This window comes from Xiphophorus couchianus, chromosome 5 (assembly GCF_001444195.1).
Source record: "Xiphophorus couchianus chromosome 5, X_couchianus-1.0, whole genome shotgun sequence".
Lineage (NCBI taxonomy): Eukaryota > Metazoa > Chordata > Actinopteri > Cyprinodontiformes > Poeciliidae > Xiphophorus > Xiphophorus couchianus.
The window spans coordinates 23,454,831-23,473,960 of record NC_040232.1 but is presented as its reverse complement, the minus strand read 5'-3'; the positions used below and the strand labels follow the sequence as shown (position 1 = coordinate 23,473,960).

The window sequence follows — 19,130 nt, the reverse complement described above, 5'->3', positions numbered from 1 at the left end:
TAAACCTCCAGCCGCTTGTGGCAGGTGACCGCTCGTACTGACCCAGCTCTGGTTCTGCTGGAAGTTTCTTCCTGTTAAGGGGGTAGTATTATGTAAAATCAACTTTTTTGACTGTTACATCTTGTTATGATGTTATTACCTCATTAATAACAAAAATGGAGTGCTGATTATTTCATGCCTGTCTGACAATTTTTTTGAATCTCCCACAGCAACCATTCGGCTGTGTTTGCAAACTTCCAAGCTTCCACGTCACAGAGCAGTTCTTCCCCACTCAGCTCCTTCAGACTAGCCAGCAGCAATTAGCAAACACCTGGTGGAGCTGCTGAGCTCATTATAGAAGATTTTCGTTGTTTTCTCTCAGCGTTTACCAGTGAAACGCTTGTAAAAACGTCAAAGAGTTAATAGAGGAGCCATGTTGTGATGATTTCATGAAGGTGGACTGTCAGAAAGACCAGCAGATTTTAAAGAGACAGAGGCCCAATTTCAAGGTGTTAAATTCCAAAGTAAAATTTCTTTTAAGTCATAGTTGATATATACAGTATCTTTATAATAAGTGAAGTTAACACAGTTACTTGACTCTGCTACAAAATGGCACTATGTGCCTGGAAAATACATAATATCTTCTCTTTAAAGGGGAGTTTTTTTCTCTCCACTGTCTGTGGAGGCGACACTTGTCGTGGAACGACGCCATATAAACGAAATGAACTGAATTCAATGTTAATCCACTCATTCACTTGTAAATTCAAATTTCTACTTTTATATTTGTTGCGTGTGCGGTTTGACCCTTCACCACCAGGGGGTGGATCTGTGCCACACAGGCCTCAGAGGGGAGGACACTGTCCTCAGAAGTGTTTGCCTCCTCCTCCTCCTCCTCCTCCACCCCCTCCTCCTCCTGCTGCTGCTGCTGCTGCATGGATAGTTCTACATTAGAGCTGGAGGTAGTTAGGGGAACACTCAGCGTTGCTGCCTGAACTGCTTTACTGCATGCAGAGAGCAGATTGTAAAAGTACAGCGGAGCATGAGTGATCCCACAGCATAGAGGAGATAATGGTTCCCAACTGCTTTGAGGACTTGTGGAGAGTTTAGATGCTCCTGTTAGCACAGAAAGACAGCATCGACCTTTAACAAAGAAAGAAGGCAGGAAGCACTAAAACTTGTGGTCGCTTGTTCCTGAAGCAGCCTCCAGCTTTCTAGATTTGCCATATTTGGCTTCCAAGCATGGGCTGCTCATCATCCAGCGCACAGACAGTGGAGCAGGAGAAGAGACCAGGCACAAAGCCTGAGGAGAGCAGCGGAGACACAGCGGGTGAGTGAGGGCCATCTGAGTGAGGATTAAAAGTGCAATTTGCCCGTCATTTGTGTGTTTTGAAGTGTCGAGAGCAGCAAATGTTCTGTCAGAGTGCAGCTGCTTGTCTAACTCTCCTTCTGCCGCTCAGTCACATTTTGCTGGAGGCTGTTTGCAGCTGGCTGGTACACTCTGTGCTTTCACTCTCCTGCACAGATCAAATACTTCAGGTGTCGAAATATTTCTGTTGTTCTCTTTAAATCCTACAAGTCATTACTGGTTGTTGGTCCTGATCCTCCCCTGTCCTGCTGGGCTACTGCTAAGAAGAGGACTGTTAAAACCATTCAATGATTTATTGATGAAACCAGACCTGAGAGGAGGGTTTTTTAAACTCTATGGACATGTCGACTTCTCTCAGTCTCTCCCCATAAAGCAAACTGAGCATTTTATGTAGGACAGTAACTCTGCATGAGAGCAGCTGGGAGTGTGTAGAGATCTATCTGCGGCCTGCGGCAACATTTGCAATCTAACCTGTTTGTTACCAATCTTCTGTAGTGATTCACGGACGTCGGATTGTTCTGGAGTGCAAAACTTTCAAAAACAAGTATTTACTGTCCAACAAACAAAAAAAGATATTTATAGACCATGAACTTTTTTTGCATTTTGTCCACTGCAACCAGAAAAAAACAGGTGCTTCATTTGGGACTTTGGATAGAACATAATCGCGAGTTAGAAGAAAAATAATGCATGATTGTTCTATTTCTTTTTAAAGAACAATAATCTGGAAGTGCGGTGTGCGTTAGTATTCTGTCTCTCTATGGCATCTGAAGAGGGACATTTTTGCGCATCCTGCTTCACAAATCAGATGAACTTCAGTCATATTTGATGGGGAGAATCTCTGAACAGCAACATTCAAGTTTTGCCACAGATTCCTATTTGCATTTGAGTCTGTACTTTGACTGGACCACTCAAACACATGAATATGATTTGATACAAACTCTTACATTGTAGCTCTAGTCATATTCTAGAGTTTTTGTTATGCGAATCTTTACCCTGATCTCAAATCATCTTTCAAGTCAATAACTGACCAGATTTTTCTGTTCCTGCTCATGAGTTCCCACAGCATAATGCTTCCACCAACATGTTTCACCTTGATGATGATGTGTTGAAAGTTGTTTTTTTTTTGACACGCATAAAAAAACAAAGCAATTGAAATGTTTTGGCCTACATAAAACTTCGGATTTGCCCAGAGAATCTTCTTCCACATGTTTTTTATGTTCCCTACATTTATGTTCCCTACATGCTTTGTGGGAATCTGGAACTCATATATCTTATCACCTTCTGCCAACGACCATGACACGCTACTAAAAAGGTCAGATTTGTGGAGCCGTTTGATATGACCAAACACTCCACCTCATTCTAGCGCAACAACGTTTTTTTTCCAAAAATGTGAGTTACTTTGAAACTGCTGTGACAGACTGGCGACATGTCCAGGGTGAAGAAAATGGATGGATGGATGGACTTTGAAACTGATGTTTGTAATTCCAATTCCCAAAGTTATGTGGTGAATGGAAGCTCAGCCTTCTGTGTTCTGTCTGAGTCTCTCTACATGTGTGACCTCTGTGTCCAGGCCTGAGCAGATACCCAGCAGAAGGTCTGACACAAGCTATTACTGTCTCCTCATTGTTCCAGACGATTCACTGCCACACGGACGTGCCATGCCAGGCACCGCTCCATGCACTCTGTGTCCCCCATCCTGGTTTGCACATGAGCAACAAAACGATAGTGCGATTGCTCGTGTGGAACAAAAGTTAATTCAGCTGTCTGAGGAAAGGAACAACTGTATATTTTAACCTGAAACGGACTCGCCGTCTCTGTGTTTGTGTTCTGCTTCGCTGACTGACTGTGGGATGCTTGTGTTACTGCGTTGTTGTTCCTGCCAGACAGCTTTTTCCACCTACAGAGAGAGAAACTCGGGTTCCCTTCCAGACTCTTCCGTCATCACCACCGAGACCTTCGGTAATTGTCCGCTCAGCCCGGCCAGGCTACGTTAAATGCGGCCGAATGAGGGGAGGTTTTTATTCCTACAGCGTGCCGCCTGTCTGACACACCAGCTGGATGACATCCTGGCCCGTGCCAGTCCCATCCCCTGGTCTGGGCCCCTGCTTTGTGTCCCGTCCCCTCCTCCCCTCTCTTCCCTTCACAGCAGGCCAGCCATGGCGCTGTTTTGACTGAGATCTGTGTCATCTTTGGCTGCTAAATCCTGTTGAAACATGGTTCATCGATGCCTGGCATGGAGGCGCCGACCTCAACTCAAACAGTCGCTTCCCCACTTTTCAAAACTGAACACTGACTAGGCAGAATGGATTTACAATTTTATTGCAATATTTTGAAGTACTATTGCGATAATGATCAAAATTATGATGAAAAAAAGCAATCCATTACTTATTCTTTAGGTAGTCTAGCAGGACAGCAACTGCATGGCACATTGACCTGAAATAGGCTTCTTCACGACGCCACTTAAAGAGTGATTTCTGTCACTAACCTGCACAGTTAATGCATTCAATCCTGTTTTTGAATTGACATATAGTATTTATTGGTACTCTCATGGAACAAAAGGTGGAGAAAATTGAAAAAAAAAACACATTTCTGTGAAGTTTTATTACTGTCAAGTTTTATTTAACATCAATAACTGAAATGTATCATGACAAAAATCAAAATTCTTTTTTTTTTTTTTTTTTTTTTTTACAATAAATGACAAATGATAAACAATAAATGCCCACCCCCCAACTCTGGACCACTGCTTATCAGTCCTGTGATAATGGGGGGGAGTAAAGTTTTAATCATACATTTGGAAATTATCTAAAGGACTGATGAAAGTCATAAGTATCTGCGTTTCTGTTGACCATATAATTGTGCAAATTTTGAAAATAAATTTGCTTACTGAGGACTTGGCAATGGCAACATTTTTTTTTTTTAAATTCTGTCTTTTGCTAAACAGTTTTGTATCTACGTAGTTTGAGGTGTTTTTTTTTTTTGGCTGCATCGATCCTGGTTTATTTTTGCAAAAACTGCAATGGAAACGCTTTTTTGCGTCACACGAGTCACGTGAGCAACAGCCGACGTTACCACTGGCGCGAACTACAAAGAAGACGACAGGAAGTAATCGGACGGATCCCGCAAACAAACTTATTCAAGTGTGATTTTAATAGCGTTTCTTATGTAATGGAAACACTGCGTTGTTTTTTCAACATTAGCAGAATACAACGTTTTGCACACACTCAATGGAAATGCAGCTAACGATCGCAGAGTGCATGTAAAGATTAATTGTGAAAAGGAAGAGCAAAGGAATTTGTTTTACTTAATTGCTGCAATTTTCCCACTGGCTCATTTTCACACAGTCTGTCAAGCCCACACATTCCCTTCCACCCATCACTCTGATCTCTGCTTAGTGCTTCCGACAGACAAATAAGATCAGAAAGCTGAAGCATCAGAGCCATCCAGCCATACCGCTCCGGTCCAGCTCGTCTGGGAGCGACGTCCACACTGACTGCGACTAATCAAAAGCTTCCATCGCTACGTTGGGATTCTGACTATTGACATAACTGAGGATTCTCCTGTCATATAACTTTATTACTTCCATACACAAGTGCATTTTGTTTGCATGTGCGGAGACCTAACTGACCGTAAAAAGCGGAGAGGATCATTTCCTCAGAATGCTCGTCCTCAGGGCTTCAGTAAATCTTATTTTCAAGTAAGGAAATGAAAGGAGGCCGTTTGTGTCCTTTATTGTTTTTCCTGTCTCCTGCATCCTGTGTTCACTGAAGCTTTATATAATTTCCCTCAAAAATATCTAATTCCCTCAAATCCCATGTTATATATTGAAAGACAATAGAAGCACACCAGACAAAATGATGAAGTTAAGATATTTATTCACTTTAAAGTTGATTCACAAATATTATTTTATGTGTATAAAACAGGTTGACAGGACAGCTGGGATTTTCACCACTGAGATCATTGTCTCTGTTTTAGTCTTATTATCATCTTTGTCCAAAATGTGCATTCACTTCACTATAACTTATGCTTTTGCAAATGAGGGCCTGGCCCCTGACAGAAATGTGACTGATGCAAAGTCTGAGAATTCATCTGAAAACTTTATAATATCACAGTCAACAGGAGTTAGTCAAAGGTTCTGCCTTTAAATCCAAGGCAGTAAATCTTATGAGGAGAAGAATGTGGCTCATTCTTTTATTCCCTGACTTTTGTCATTGCTATGTCAGAGTTACAGACAAATATGTCACTGACAACTGGTGGTCTAGTTGCAAGTTGCTAATCTTTTATTTTCCATCTTTTTTTTTTTTGTCTTTGTAGCAATCAGAAACGGCATCATCGCAGAAGATGTACGGACCATTGAGGACCAGAAGCAGCTGCCTGTGCAGACCGCCTCACCAGACGATGCTGAAGCGGGACCTGAAGACGAGATGGAGGCTGTGCTGGAGGCCGTGGAGGCCCAGGAGGATCTCGGGTCTGGGGAAGATCTCCTTGTAGTTCCTGAGCCACCTGCAGCTGGTGAGGAGCTGGCACCACAGCCTGCAATAGAAGAAGAAGTTGCTGTCACAGTAACTGAGGTATTGTCCCCAGTGGAGGAAGCACTTCCTGTAGAAACTGTATCAGCAGAAGCCCCTTCTGAAGTCAAAGCGGTTGAGGCCCTGGAGGAGTCCCCTGAAGCTCAACCTGTTGAAACTGTGCAGACAGAGGTCCCTGTTCTTGTTGAGGAAGAAGTTCCAGTATCGGTTGTAGAGGAGCCAGCAGGGACCGCCGGCGTTCTGGAAGAGGGAGTGGCTGAAGACGCCTCCAAAGCAGCAACTGAAGATGCTAACCCTGTCCAGGACGAAGCCCCACCCGGCAGTACCTCACCAGAAACTGACTCAGAGACTCCTGCAGCAGCTGAAGCTTCAACAGCAACCACAGATTCAGTAGCCAACGAAGCTGCAGCCCCAACCGAACCCTCAGAGCCTGCAGATGCGGTAATAGACACAACTATTGCTGCAGCAAGTATTCCAGAGATGCCTCCGGTAACTGCTGCTCAAGCTGAGCCTCACTCTGCCACCGATGAGGAGACGGAGGTTTCCACAGTCTCCTCTGATGTTACTCCCTCACCAGACGAGGCGTCCGGTCCTGTAGGGGTTTCAGTCCCGGAGCCAGCTGAGGGTTCTGAAGCTCCACCAGTCGCGGTGAATCCAGAGTCCAGTACGGAGACTGGAGTCACAGCAGAAGTTCCTGAGGGGAAGCCCAGCGTGATGCAAACTGAAGCCCCCGCAGATCCAGAACCTGCAACTGAGCCGGTTCCTGAAACGTCACCAGAGGGTATGACATACCAACACCTTATAGACACAAGCTGTGTTTCTATTACAAATGTGCACAAAACCTTGTCAATATTCCGCTAATAATGTTGGAAAAACAATTTTTGCAATTGCAGCATTTCCATTAAACAAGAAACACAGTTAAAATCATACATGACTAAGTTTGTTCAGGCAATAAGTCATTCAAACACATGCCACGCCTTCATCCTCTAACTACTTCATGTTGTCTTCTTCTTTGTGGTTTGTGCCATTGGCAACATCTTGCACCACCTTGGAGGATGAAACTCTTCCTCAGACCAGCCAGCAGCAACTAGCAAACACCTGCTAGAGCTGTCCGTCAGCTGAGCTCATTAAATGAGCTGCTTCTCAATACAATGTTGGGAAAAAACGTTGTTAAAAGGTTAATAGACACCTATGTGTCTTTGTGCAATGACAGTAAAACAAGTCTAAATCCAGAGGAGCCAAGTTGTGATGACTTCCTGAAGACAGAGTTATTAAAGAGTCGGGGTTCCAATTTCAAGGCCTTAAATTACTAAGTCAAATTTCTTTCAAGTCATATTTGATATATTTATACACAGCATTTTATAACAACTGAATGTAACGTTATTGTGATATAAAGGGGCACTACAGTATATGCCTGTAAAACACATAATACTGCCCTCTTTAAGTTCATGATGGATGCCTCTGTTCTCCAGAGTCTGGCAGTTTTATTTTGCTCCATGATTAATGAAACGACACACACACCATGTCGACAGAACTGTCACACTGACAGACTCTTCAGGGAGTCACGTTGATTCAGAAGACAGTTTTCAGGCGGAGGTCATTTGTAGGAAGACTCCGACTGGAATGGAATGTGACAGAAATGCGAGCGAGTGTTTGGCCCAACGCGTGTGCAAACACGCAGAAACGGTTTGGAGGCGGAGCAGCAGGTGAGGAGAGGTAGACTCGGTGGAGTGGATGAAATCTTGTTGACATGCAGAGAAGCACTGAATGTTCCTTCATATGGCTGATTGCTTCAATCATTGCAGTGATGAAGGTGAAGCCGGAGCTGGAGTAGCTTTACATGACATGCAGCTGGCAACCCTGAGATGTCAGTGAGCGATTCAGCTGCATGTGCTGAGACGGCTGAATGGGATATTGTTGGACCTTAATGTCGAACAAGTGACATGAGCAGAGACATGAATGCTTCTCTTCTGCATGTTGATGTTGTATTATGAACATGTTGTCAGCACAACAGTTCCAGTCAGACAGTCCTCTCTCATTGTGTCCCATTGTGAGCCGCCAGCAGACTTATCATGGCCCGCCGCTTCTGATTAAATACAGTCTGTGGCCTTTGCTGAGGTTTGGTGGAAAACTCCATTAAGATGAGCTAATTTAAAGTTTTTATTTTTTATTTTATTTTTTTTTTCAAATGACTGAACCAGATACTTTGGTTTAGTTTACATTGTTTCAGGTCATTTCATGTTAACATTTTTTTTTCTATTTGTTAAAAGCCAGAACAATGAGTCATTTAAATATATATATTTTTTTCAGAGGGGCAGCATTATGTATTTTTTCAGACAGAATAATATTTTAAAGCACAAACAAACACCAAATTTACCTTCAACTGTTATAAAAATTAAACATATCTTAAAAGAAATTTGACTTCACAATTAGACTCTGTCTCTTTAAAAAGCTCCTGCTGTTTCTGAGACTCCGCCTTCAGAAGGCCATCACAACAAGGTTCCTCCATTAAGCATTTAGCATGTTTTTAGGAACACTTCACTGAGAAGCAGCTCATCAGGTGTTTGCTAATTGCTGCTGGCTAGTCTGAAGGAGCTCAGTGGAGAGTTGAAGGGGTACGCGTGCTCTGTGAAGTGTAAGCTTGGTTTGGAAGCTAGCGACTCCACTGAATGCTATGTAAATATACTTCTTAGTTTAAAGCAAGATGAATCAATCTTTAAAAAGAAATGTCTCATTAGTCTGACAGTTTGGACCTAGAAATAAAAACAGGAAATGTGTTAGCTGACTTGATGTTAGACAGTGGGAGAAAAATCACAGTATCTTTTCTTGCAGTGTGTGTAAATACAGTATGACTTAAACTTTATACTTCTTGTCTCACTCTTTACACTGCAAACAGTTTGTACTTTTAGGAGGTAAACAGTCTGTAGCATTGTGAAAAACTCAAGTGGAATGGAAGAAAGCATGAATTACAATACATTTACAAGACTTTATCTAGATTCTCTCTGTGTGTGTGTGTGTGTGTGGGGGGGGGGGGGGGGGGTGCGTGGGGGCGTGTTGGAATAAATCAGCAGTGGTGAAGTTAAAGAAGCTCAGATGTAGATATGAGTAACTATTAGCTCGTCAGTTCACCCGCGGCGGCTGTGTGTAACATGGCAAAGGTAAAATCATGTCAAACAAGCTCTGAGCCACTGGTATGATAATGACATTCCTGTGTCTGTCTCTTTGTGTGTGTGTGTGCGTGTGTGTGCAGTGTCATCTGTAAATGAGGCCTCTAAGGATAAAGAAGAAGAAATAGCCAAAAAGCAAGATTAAGATGGTAAGAACCAAGACATAAAATATTGTTTTTTTTAATATCTAGAACAAACTCTGCAGGATGAAACTGACTGACTCATGTAAATACATTTAAATGCAGTAGGACATCTTCAGAGTACTGCACTATAATCTCATGGTGCATATTGTTCTTTATTCTGTCCCTGAAAGCATAAAAGCATTTTGTTGCATGTAAACTTATTGCTTGAATTGAGAGTAAATATGAAGTATAATGATACAAATTAACTCTAAATAATTTCGCTTCTGTTTCTTTCACAGATCAGAGATTCACCAAGTAACGAAGCCACAAAGTGACAGGTGAAGACCAGAGGAGGAAAAAACCGTGAAGAAAAAACTAAAAAAAGTCTAACTTCTATTTTTGTCTCATCAACACCAAACTGCACAATACATTTATGATTATTGAATCTGCCTCAATAAGTTTTCCTTCAGGATAAATGAGGATTTCCTCCGTGTTTGTATTTAAGCAGAGAGAATGAGTTTTTCTACTTAGACCACAAAGTGCCTGGAGCCACATGTTTTCTCAGGCACTAAAATATGCAACAAAAACACTTAGGTGGCGAGGAGTGTGAGGGTGCAATGCTACACGGGATCTCTTGGTAATGAGGTAGGCAACTGTAGGCTTGAAGTATTTAAAAAGTATGAAGGATGCTGGCACCACATCCTTCATTACAGCTTTCTGAGGGAAACAAGCCAAATTTCACTGTGAATACAAAAACAAATGCTCAAAGACGCGGAGGAACAGAACTGTTTCACCAAGCAGGGTCGCAACTAGGTAAGGGTCGGTGCTTTGACAGCGGCTGTGTTTCCATTAGAATTGTGTGCAACATGTTTGTCGATATTCTGTTCATGTAAAACCCCCCACTATTTCGCAATTGTGGTGGTTTTATGACATAAAAAGCACAATTAAAATCAGATGTGACTAAGGTTGTTCACACTATAATGTTATTAAAAATAAATGCCGCGCCACCATCATCCAACCACTTCCTGTCGTTTTGTCATTTCCGTCAGTAGCAACATCTGGTTGTTGATCATTTGTGTGATGCAAAAAAAGAAAAAAGTGCTTCCTTTGCAGTTTTGCAAAATATAATACTTGACATTTTTCAAAATTGGCTTTCCCATTAAGCAAACTTATTCAGTGCGCAATTTTAACGTTAATGGAAACACAGCTGGTATTATGCTACTTGCACAAAATGCTAAGCAAAAATGTACGTGATCTAATTGCTTGTATTTTTAACAGAAATTCACAGTTTATTCCTGCGGCTACATTAACAATTTTCACATTGTACTCTATCTTTTGCTCTTTGTAGATTAACATGAACTGATGTTATCTGGTTATTTGTTCTGGTTTGGCTGATTAACACACCTACCACTCCTGGCTATCAAAACGACTTTGATAGGATTGATGGATGGAGGTCCTTTAGGTTTTTTAGGATCAGGACTTCTAAGCATTCACATTTGCGTCTCTTGTACGAAAAGGCAAAGGTGTCTGGAAATTCTTGGAGCCAGCTGACCTGCAGTGAGCAGAAAAAAAAAAGAGGGGCAATGCTGCGTTTCTCTTCGACAGAGAAAAACTCGGTCACTTTGAAACAAATGACACCATGTAATGTTTGTACCAGTAACCGGCCCTTGCCTCACCTCAACACTAACAAAACAAATCCTTGGAGATTCTGTTATTACACACCAAGCTTTGAGATTTTGGCAGAAATAAATCAGGAAGCATGTTTACAAGTAGCAAGTTTTATCAATAGTAACGGCATGTTTTAAGTAACACTATGCACAGCTCACATGGAAACACTGTAGCAAAGAACTTTCTTCATCTGCAGGTTGAGGATGAAGACGACCGAGTGCTGACGTGTTATTGTAAAGCCCTCTTGTTCAGCTCCAGTGTGGCTGTTAGCTGTTGCTTGGCAGCAAAAGTCTTTTCAGCAGACATTTACACAGTGTTCCAAATTATTATGCAAATTGGATTTAAGTGTCATAAAGATAACATTTTTTGTTGTGCTGTTAAATTTATAGATGGTATTGTGTGTCAGGACTCTTTGAATCACTATAATTAATTTCAGAGAGCTGAGTTGATTAGTTTGTCTGCTGAGCTCAATTAAAGGAAATCTACTTAAGAAGGATGCTCCACATTATTAAGCAGGCCACAAGTTTCAAGCAATATGAGAAAGAGAATCTCTGCTGACGAAAATCATCAGATAGTTTAGTGCCGTATGACAAGGTATGAAAACATTAGATATTTAACAAAAACTGAAGCGTTGTCGTACTGTGAAGAGATTTGTGGCTGATTCAGAACAAAGATGGTTTGTACAGATAAAGGCAGAATGAGGAAGGTTTCTGTTAGACAAATTCATCAGATTAAGAGAGCAGCTGTTAAAATGCCCTTACAAAGCAGCAAACAGTTATTTGAAGCTGCTGGAGCCTCTGGAGCCTCAAGGTGGAGGATCCTCCAGAGGCTTGAGGTGCATCAACCTACTATTGGGCCCCTAACCAGAGCTCACAAGCAGAAATGGTGGCAGTGGGCCCAGCTGTACATGAAGATTAATTTTCAAATAGACTTGTTCACTGATGACTGCTGTGCAACCCTGGATGGTCCAGATGGACGCAGTAGTGGATTGGTGGTGGATGGCCACCACGTCCTAACGTGACGTCAGCAAGGAGGTGGTGGAGTCATTTATTGGGCCAAAATCATGGGGAGAGAATCATTGGTCGGCCCCTTCAGAGTCCTGAAGGTGTGAAAATGATCTCAGCAAAGTATCTGGACTTTCTGACTGATCACTTTCTTTCATGTTCAAAAAGAAGAGCCGAACCTTCAGTAGCAAAATCATCTTCATGCATGACAATGAATGTTGCAAGGAATACCACTGTGTCATTGGCTGCTATGGGCATAAAAGGGGAGAAACTCATGGTGTGGTCACCATCCTCCTCTGACCTCTGACCTCAACCCTATTGAGAACCTTTGGAGTTTCCTCAAGCAGAAGATCTGAATGCAGTTCATATCAAACCAGCAGCTCTGGGAAAATATTCTGACATCCTGCAAAGAAATTCAAGCAGAAACTTTCCACAAACTCACAAGTTCAATGGATAAAGAATTTTGCTGTGATATCAAAGAAGGTTTTATGTTAACATGTAACTCGGTCTGTTAAGATGTTTTTGATTGAAATAGCTTTTGATTTTAGTACATGTGAACACTTAATGCTGCACATTCAAACGACCGTTTAATGTTCTTTATAATCCATAAAATGTTTAGAAAATCTGCTGTGCATAATAATTTGGAACATTTTGCATTTTGAGTTTTTTATTGTTGAAAAAAATACTGTTCTGATGGGGAGCTTTGTTCAGTAAAATTAGATTTATACTGTAATAGTTCATGACTTGAAAATTATACTGATTATCATCTGCATTGACCATTTAAGAAAATCTGACTTGCATAATAATTTGGAGCACGGTGTAAAGGTACTACTGTGGGACGCTGATGTCATAATCTTGTATTTTTTAGTAAGAGTGACTCACCTGCTTGTGTAGCGCAGTCAGAAACCACAGCGTTCTATTGAGCGTTCTACTTTTTTTGTGTTTATATATGTATGTATGTCTGGAAATACATTTGTTTGGTTGTTGTTTAATTTCTTTCCCTGGAATCAGCCGCTTCCTGTTTTTTGTCTAGGATTCTGCTAACTGGTTAGTGTACAGAATAAACTTTCCCTTACTAAAGAGATGCTTTTTGTTGCTGGAGTTGAATCTATATTTTCAACAGCAGATGCCGCAGCTGTAAGTATGCACTACCATGAGAAGCAGAGGCAATGTTACAGTGTGTTGCAGAACTTTTTAAAACTTTGTAATATTACAATTACAAAGTAATATTACATTTATGGTAGTATTTATGGTGATTCTGTGTAGCAGACCAGTACCTAGAAGGGCAGGATAGTGAAGCAGAAAGAAAACGCTAAATGGTTTTCAGGTCTTGAAAAAAACTAAGCAAAGTAAAAAAAACTGTGTGGTGTAATCAGCTGCAACTTTCAGGAGTCACTGAGTTAGTAAAATACTACACTGTAAAAAAAAAGGTATTTTATTTACGGTAAAATACTGGCAGCTGTGGTATTTTACTGTAAACTAGACTCTTTTTTTTTTACAGTGCATGAAAATTAATATAGGTAAAAAGTAGTGGCAAAATAGTAGAAATAGTAAAGCAAAAGTAAATGTAAAAGTAAAATACAACGGTATATTAGGGCCTTACTAAGAAACAATAACAAATTGCAAAAATAAAGAAGAAGTTGTCCAGGTTTAGATGCGACCAAAATGGAAGTTTTGACCTACTTTCATTACATACTCCGCAAGAACAAGGAAATCTGTTCTCTCTCCCACTCCTGTAAGAACAAGATGACGTCAGTCTGTTCTTACAGCCTTGGTTTGCAGCTTGTTCTTGACACTTACTCTGGGCAGATCTTCTTTGGTGAAATATGAGGTGGCTGTGCTGGTGTGGGAGAGACCTATGAAGAGACTTCCTGTGATTCCTTTGTTCTTGGGAAGTTTAAAATGTCCTTGATAGCTAGAACTTTGTTCTCAAAACCTTGAGTAAAAAGAGTTCTTGTTCTGTTGCTTTAAAATTTATAGATAACTAATACTGCGTGTAGACTAAACAACCAGTCAGAACTTTTAAAATCTGACAAAGTAATGAAATAATACTTGGTGCGTTATCACTCTTATATCTGACTCAGATTCTGATTAACAAATTATGAAGATTCCCAAGATCCACAGACAAAGGTAGCATGTACTTGTGTAAACACAGGAAAACAAACTTTTTTCCGGTGATGTTGTTTTTATATATTCATATATTGTTTGTCGCTATGGTTTCTTGGTTCTCTTTTTTTCCTCTCTTTTATGCAGGAGTAGAAGCAGATTTCTAGGGTGTTGTATGTGCTCCATTCCTCTTTCTCCTTTTCCTTTAAACATTTTTCTCATTTCTTTCCCTCTTTTTTTTTCCATCTCTGTGTCCATTACATTTAGCGAAAGACATAAAGCTCCGGTTGCAAAATTAAACCTGTTGGACTTATTGGCACTCAGACAACAACTCTGAATGCCACACTGCTGGACAGGCTATGTGTAAAGCTAATAATAATAATAATTAAAAAATTAACTTTTTGTGGTCCTGCTGTCTTATTCATCGTGAACCACACGCTTGGGTAGTCAGCTGAGGCCATCGACACACAACCGCTGGTGGAGAATAAGAACACAACATAAGCAAACGTGATCACAAACATGTGTAATTGTAAATATATATAAAATTTCATGACGTAGAACAGTTAAGGAGCGTTTATTTCTGAGTTATATGTGAACATCAATAATGAATGAGGATATACATTATGCCATGGGTAAAACTGGTGACAATGAAGGGCGGTGGTGAAATTCAAGCCACAGACAAGGTTAGATGCTTAACAACTATTGTAAGTGAAAGTTGATCCGTAGGAACTGAAGATCCAATGTTGTCTCTAAACACGGCGTCTCATCAATGTTAATGAGGTGAAAGTGCTTCAAGCTTGGGTGATGCTAGACTGTGAGGCAGCGACATCAGGAAAACAGAAACAAATCACTTACTGGCCTTTTATTAGACTAATACACAACACCCTGCACATCCACTGGAACCTCTGGTGTAAAATGCCTGAAATATTAGTTACACAGACTATTTAAGGATAACCTAACTTTTAGTATGGAAGTCCATTGTTTTAATTGTATTAACACAAAAATTTGCCCTTATCCCCATCAAAAAATAAAAATAAAATCCTTAGGCATAAACATGAGTGATTTTTTTAAGGCCAACCCTACTGTTTTAAGTTGAACATGGAGTTAAGTGACTCAGAGACCTAATTCTCTTTGCCTCTCTTCAAGATGGGGAAGATAAAAGAAGACAGCTCAATAACCGGATAGCAAGAACCCCAGCTAGACAGCAAGATACCCAGCTAGACAGCAAGATACCCAGCTAGACAGCAAGATTCCCAGCTAGACAGCAAGATACCCAGCTAGACAGCAAGATACCCAGCTAGACAGCAAGATACCCAGCTAGACAGCAAGATTCCCAGCTAGACAGCAAGATACCCAGCTAGACAGCAAGATTCCCAGCTAGACAGCAAGATACCCAGCTAGACAGCAAGATTCCCAGCTAGACAGCAAGATACCCAGCTAGACAGCAAGATACCCAGCTAGACAGCAAGATACCCAGCTAGACAGCAAGATTCCCAGCTAGACAGCAAGATACCCAGCTAGACAGCAAGATTCCCAGCTAGACAGCAAGATTCCCAGCTAGACAGCAAGATACCCAGCTAGACAGCAAGATACCCAGCTAGACAGCAAGATACCCAGCTAGACAGCAAGATTCCCAGCTAGACAGCAAGATACCCAGCTAGACAGCAAGATTCCCAGCTAGACAGCAAGATACCCAGCTAGACAGCAAGATTCCCAGCTAGACACCAAGATACCCAGCTAGACAGCAAGATTCCCAGCTAGACAGCAAGATTCCCAGCTAGATACCTACAAACATACAATAGGTTAACACAGGGACCAACAAAGAAGACCATGAAAGGACCTCAGTTTATGTTGCCACCAAGAACATTGAGGAGGATGTTAAGTCACAGTGTCTGGAGAACCTGAGACGTCACAGTGGCAAGTTTTTATTTCTTTTACTGAAATAAAAGATTCATTCATTTCAAGGCGTTTTACACATCATTACCAGGAGAAACCAATAAATGTTGAGGGTGCTGTACATAGGGGTTATTTGATCAGCTCTTTCCTGGGTCGCAAAGCATCACAAATTGCTACTGTGTTGTTTTATAAAAACATCGATGTGTTTTTTTAAGTAGTATCGTTCAGAGGGCCCAAAACAGCGACTGCTTCAATCTCCACCAGTCCACCCTGCAGACACGCAGCGCAGTTGGCTTTCAGACAGATCTTAGTTTGGAATTAGCTCAAATCAGCGATAGTTTGTGGTAAGTACTCACTCTGGGAAGTGCTGCTACCTGATAGGCGGCTCGGGCTGGGAAGTTGGTACTGAAAACTACAGAGGGAAGCTCAGTTAGGGCTCACATAGACGTAGTCGTGATAGGTTTGATTGTTTACTTTGATGGAAGTTTTATACTTGTGTCACCAAATACAAAAGAAACAAAAACCACCATAAAACCCTAGCAACTGTGATTTTAATTTGGTTTTCATAATAAAATGACTCATTTTCTGTCGTGGACTAATACAAAAGTGTGTTTTAAGCACACCACAGTGTATTGTCGGTATTTTAAATCAAACATACAAACAAAGAGCAGGAAGATTTATTTAAAGAGGAAGCCGAATATGCCTATACTTAGTATTCTGTTCTTAAATATGCTTTTCAGTATTTACACAAGGCTTTGTATTTTGAAGGATTTTCCCCGAGAACCAGTACTTTGATTTTTATGCTATGATACTGTGTGTTTTAAAAGTATTCATACCACTTGAACTTTTTAACATTTTGTCACAACACAGCCACAAACCTCAATGTATTTTATTAACATTTTATATTACAGACCAACAATAATTAGATGTGAGGTGGAAGGAAAATGAGACAAGGTATTCCACAACTCTCCTAAAAAATATATTAAAATAGCACAGAGTCAATTTTTTGTAGAACCTGGATGCAAGATTTCAAGTCTTGTTACATTCTCTTCAGTGGATTTAGGTCTGGACTTTGATTAGGCCATTGTAGCACATACTTATGCTTAAGGGGCCATTCCATTGTAGCCTTGGCTGCATCGTTATTCTGATGAAAGGTGAAACTCTTTGAACTCTAATCAGCATCCCCACAGCATGATGTGGTTGCAGCGATGTGTTCAGGGTGATGCTCAATGTTACTTTTTCTTGTTGTATACAGAAAAAAAAATCTTCATTTTTGCCTTTTTATGTAACCTTCTTTCACCTGATTTCTGTGAATTCGAAAGGAAACGATACCAATGAAAGACGAAGAAGTTTGTGATTGTAATGTGTCAAAGTGTGGAACTGTGGTATAAATACTTTTGCAATGTGAGATTTTCCTCTTTACATGACAATGAGATCTAAAGGGGAGACTTTACTGTCATCTTTAGGCAGAGGCAGGTAACACGTTGGTCGGTGTTCAGATGAAGTTTAATCCACTGACAGAAGCTGCTCAGATTTCACTCAGCTAAGTGGCTCGGTACACTTCAACAGCCTCTGTGCTCGTGTTCTCTTACGGCTACACTGCTTCATAGTAGTGCTCTCACACACATTACCTGCTTAGGAACCTACTTTGCTAATTTATAATACTTGGTGGCAAATTTATTCTCTTGTTTTCAAGGATTTGATCAAACCAAGGGGATAAAAACAGTAAATCCGCCTGAGCGATGCATTTTTTGGGTTATACTGACACCTAGTGGTCATTTCTTTATAAACTGGAAATGAGGGCGACGCTTAGTTTTACACGTCTAATCTTTTGGAAGGAGCCAGCCTAGACTCTACTGTTTGCTAAAGATAATATACTTACACTGCTTGTAAACATCGTTCACATTTACAAAGTCGTTCATGTTGGCTAACAGTACGGTGGTTTTGACAACTGTAAAAAAAAAAAAATAGAAGTCAAATTTATAATCTGGTCTCAAACGAAGGTAAAAACTAATTTAACTACTCAACTACAGTTTCTCTCACCGTTCCCATAGCTGCAGCCAGCAGCTTTAAGAATTTCACCCATATTCACAAGAGCCTGAAACAAAGTTCACAGCACAACGTCCAGCACAGCTCACCCAGCACTTCAAATATTGATTCAACTCTTAACAGTTTTATGGGAGGCAAAAACTGAAAATGGACAAATTAAGATTTAACCAAATGTTGCTTAAAAAGACCTTAAGAAACAAGTATTGCTTAACAATCCATTTCAAGTGTTGTGATTCAGTGTATTGAATGGATGAATGAGAAGCGGCCGGCACCTGTCTGGTCTGGGCCTGAACTCCACCTGCCACCAGCTGTCCACTGGCAGGATCCATCCCCAGCTGCCCCGATACGAACACGGTCCGATCAACCACCACTGCTTGGCTGGAACACACACAGACGACAAATAAAGAGTTACCTGGAATGCTTTAAAGGATGTGGGTAGGTCTGTCCTGCTGTAAGCTTTCTCCCAAATCAGTTTCTTGGGGTCAAAAACAAACAAAACAATTTTAAATAAAAATTCTGCTTTAAAAATTCTTTTTTTATTTTAGTTGTTCAAGTTCAATGTATCCTATTCTAGAATGCAGCTGTGAAATCAAAAAGAATTGCAGTGTTAAAATATGAGGTGTGTATTTGTATTCAGATAAAAGCCGGTGAAGCCCATTTCTTTCTGAAGGCATATTGATCATAGATGTTACAGCTAACCTGAAAAAAAAGAAAAAAAAACTTATTTAAATCATTAAAAACTGTCTCAGATAATTCATTTTAAGCTTCATCAGACAGAAGCACACAGTGGAAACATTTTAAGCACAAACCTGGTAGCAGAACTTGTTAATAGTTCAACCTTTGAACAGCTCTTCAGGTAATAAGTGCAAAATCTAAAAATGTGCACTTTGCTCTTAAAAAGCTGCTTGGGCATTTCTGCCCCCTTAAAAGAACAGAGGGAATACTGTACCATTTCTATTTACATTCATACTGCAACTCACTATACTATTACAATGCAATAGTCAGTGATGGCACTAACTGTCAAGTTTACAGACTCCTCTCACCTGTAGGGGCCGATCGCAGCCGGGGCTTTAGCTGTAGTGATGATCCTCCTGATCAGTGCAGCCATTTTCCTAAAGTATTCAATGACCGAAGAGTGAAAGGTGCTGTTTAAAAGAGAGCAGCTGACAAGAGAGCGTCACACTCTCTTTACCGTAAACAACAAAGTATCTGCGCATTATAAAAAATGACAACGTATAAAGTTTGGT

General features: G+C 40.7%; 2 protein-coding genes across 2 annotated transcripts; one reads left to right on the top strand and one right to left on the bottom strand.

Annotated features, from left to right (window-relative positions):
• The first annotated feature begins 904 nt into the window (after window positions 1-904).
• LOC114145107 (fibrous sheath CABYR-binding protein) lies at window positions 905-10,764 on the top strand. The gene is made up of 4 exons (XM_028018500.1): window positions 905-1,306; window positions 5,657-6,652; window positions 9,122-9,187; window positions 9,460-10,764. Exons 1-3 carry the CDS (start codon window positions 1,219-1,221, stop codon window positions 9,181-9,183), a joined length of 1,146 nt encoding a protein of 381 aa, XP_027874301.1. The 5' UTR covers window positions 905-1,218; the 3' UTR covers window positions 9,184-9,187; window positions 9,460-10,764.
• Window positions 10,765-14,496: 3,732 nt separating this feature from the next.
• On the bottom strand, window positions 14,497-19,073 carry LOC114145460 (2-iminobutanoate/2-iminopropanoate deaminase). Its single transcript, XM_028019051.1, has 6 exons — window positions 18,927-19,073; window positions 18,156-18,261; window positions 17,878-17,932; window positions 17,717-17,785; window positions 16,191-16,246; window positions 14,497-16,104 (listed from the first exon to the last, which is right to left on the bottom strand). Exons 1-6 carry the CDS (start codon window positions 18,989-18,991, stop codon window positions 16,045-16,047), a joined length of 411 nt encoding a protein of 136 aa, XP_027874852.1. The 5' UTR covers window positions 18,992-19,073; the 3' UTR covers window positions 14,497-16,044.
• Window positions 19,074-19,130: the final 57 nt, after the last annotated feature.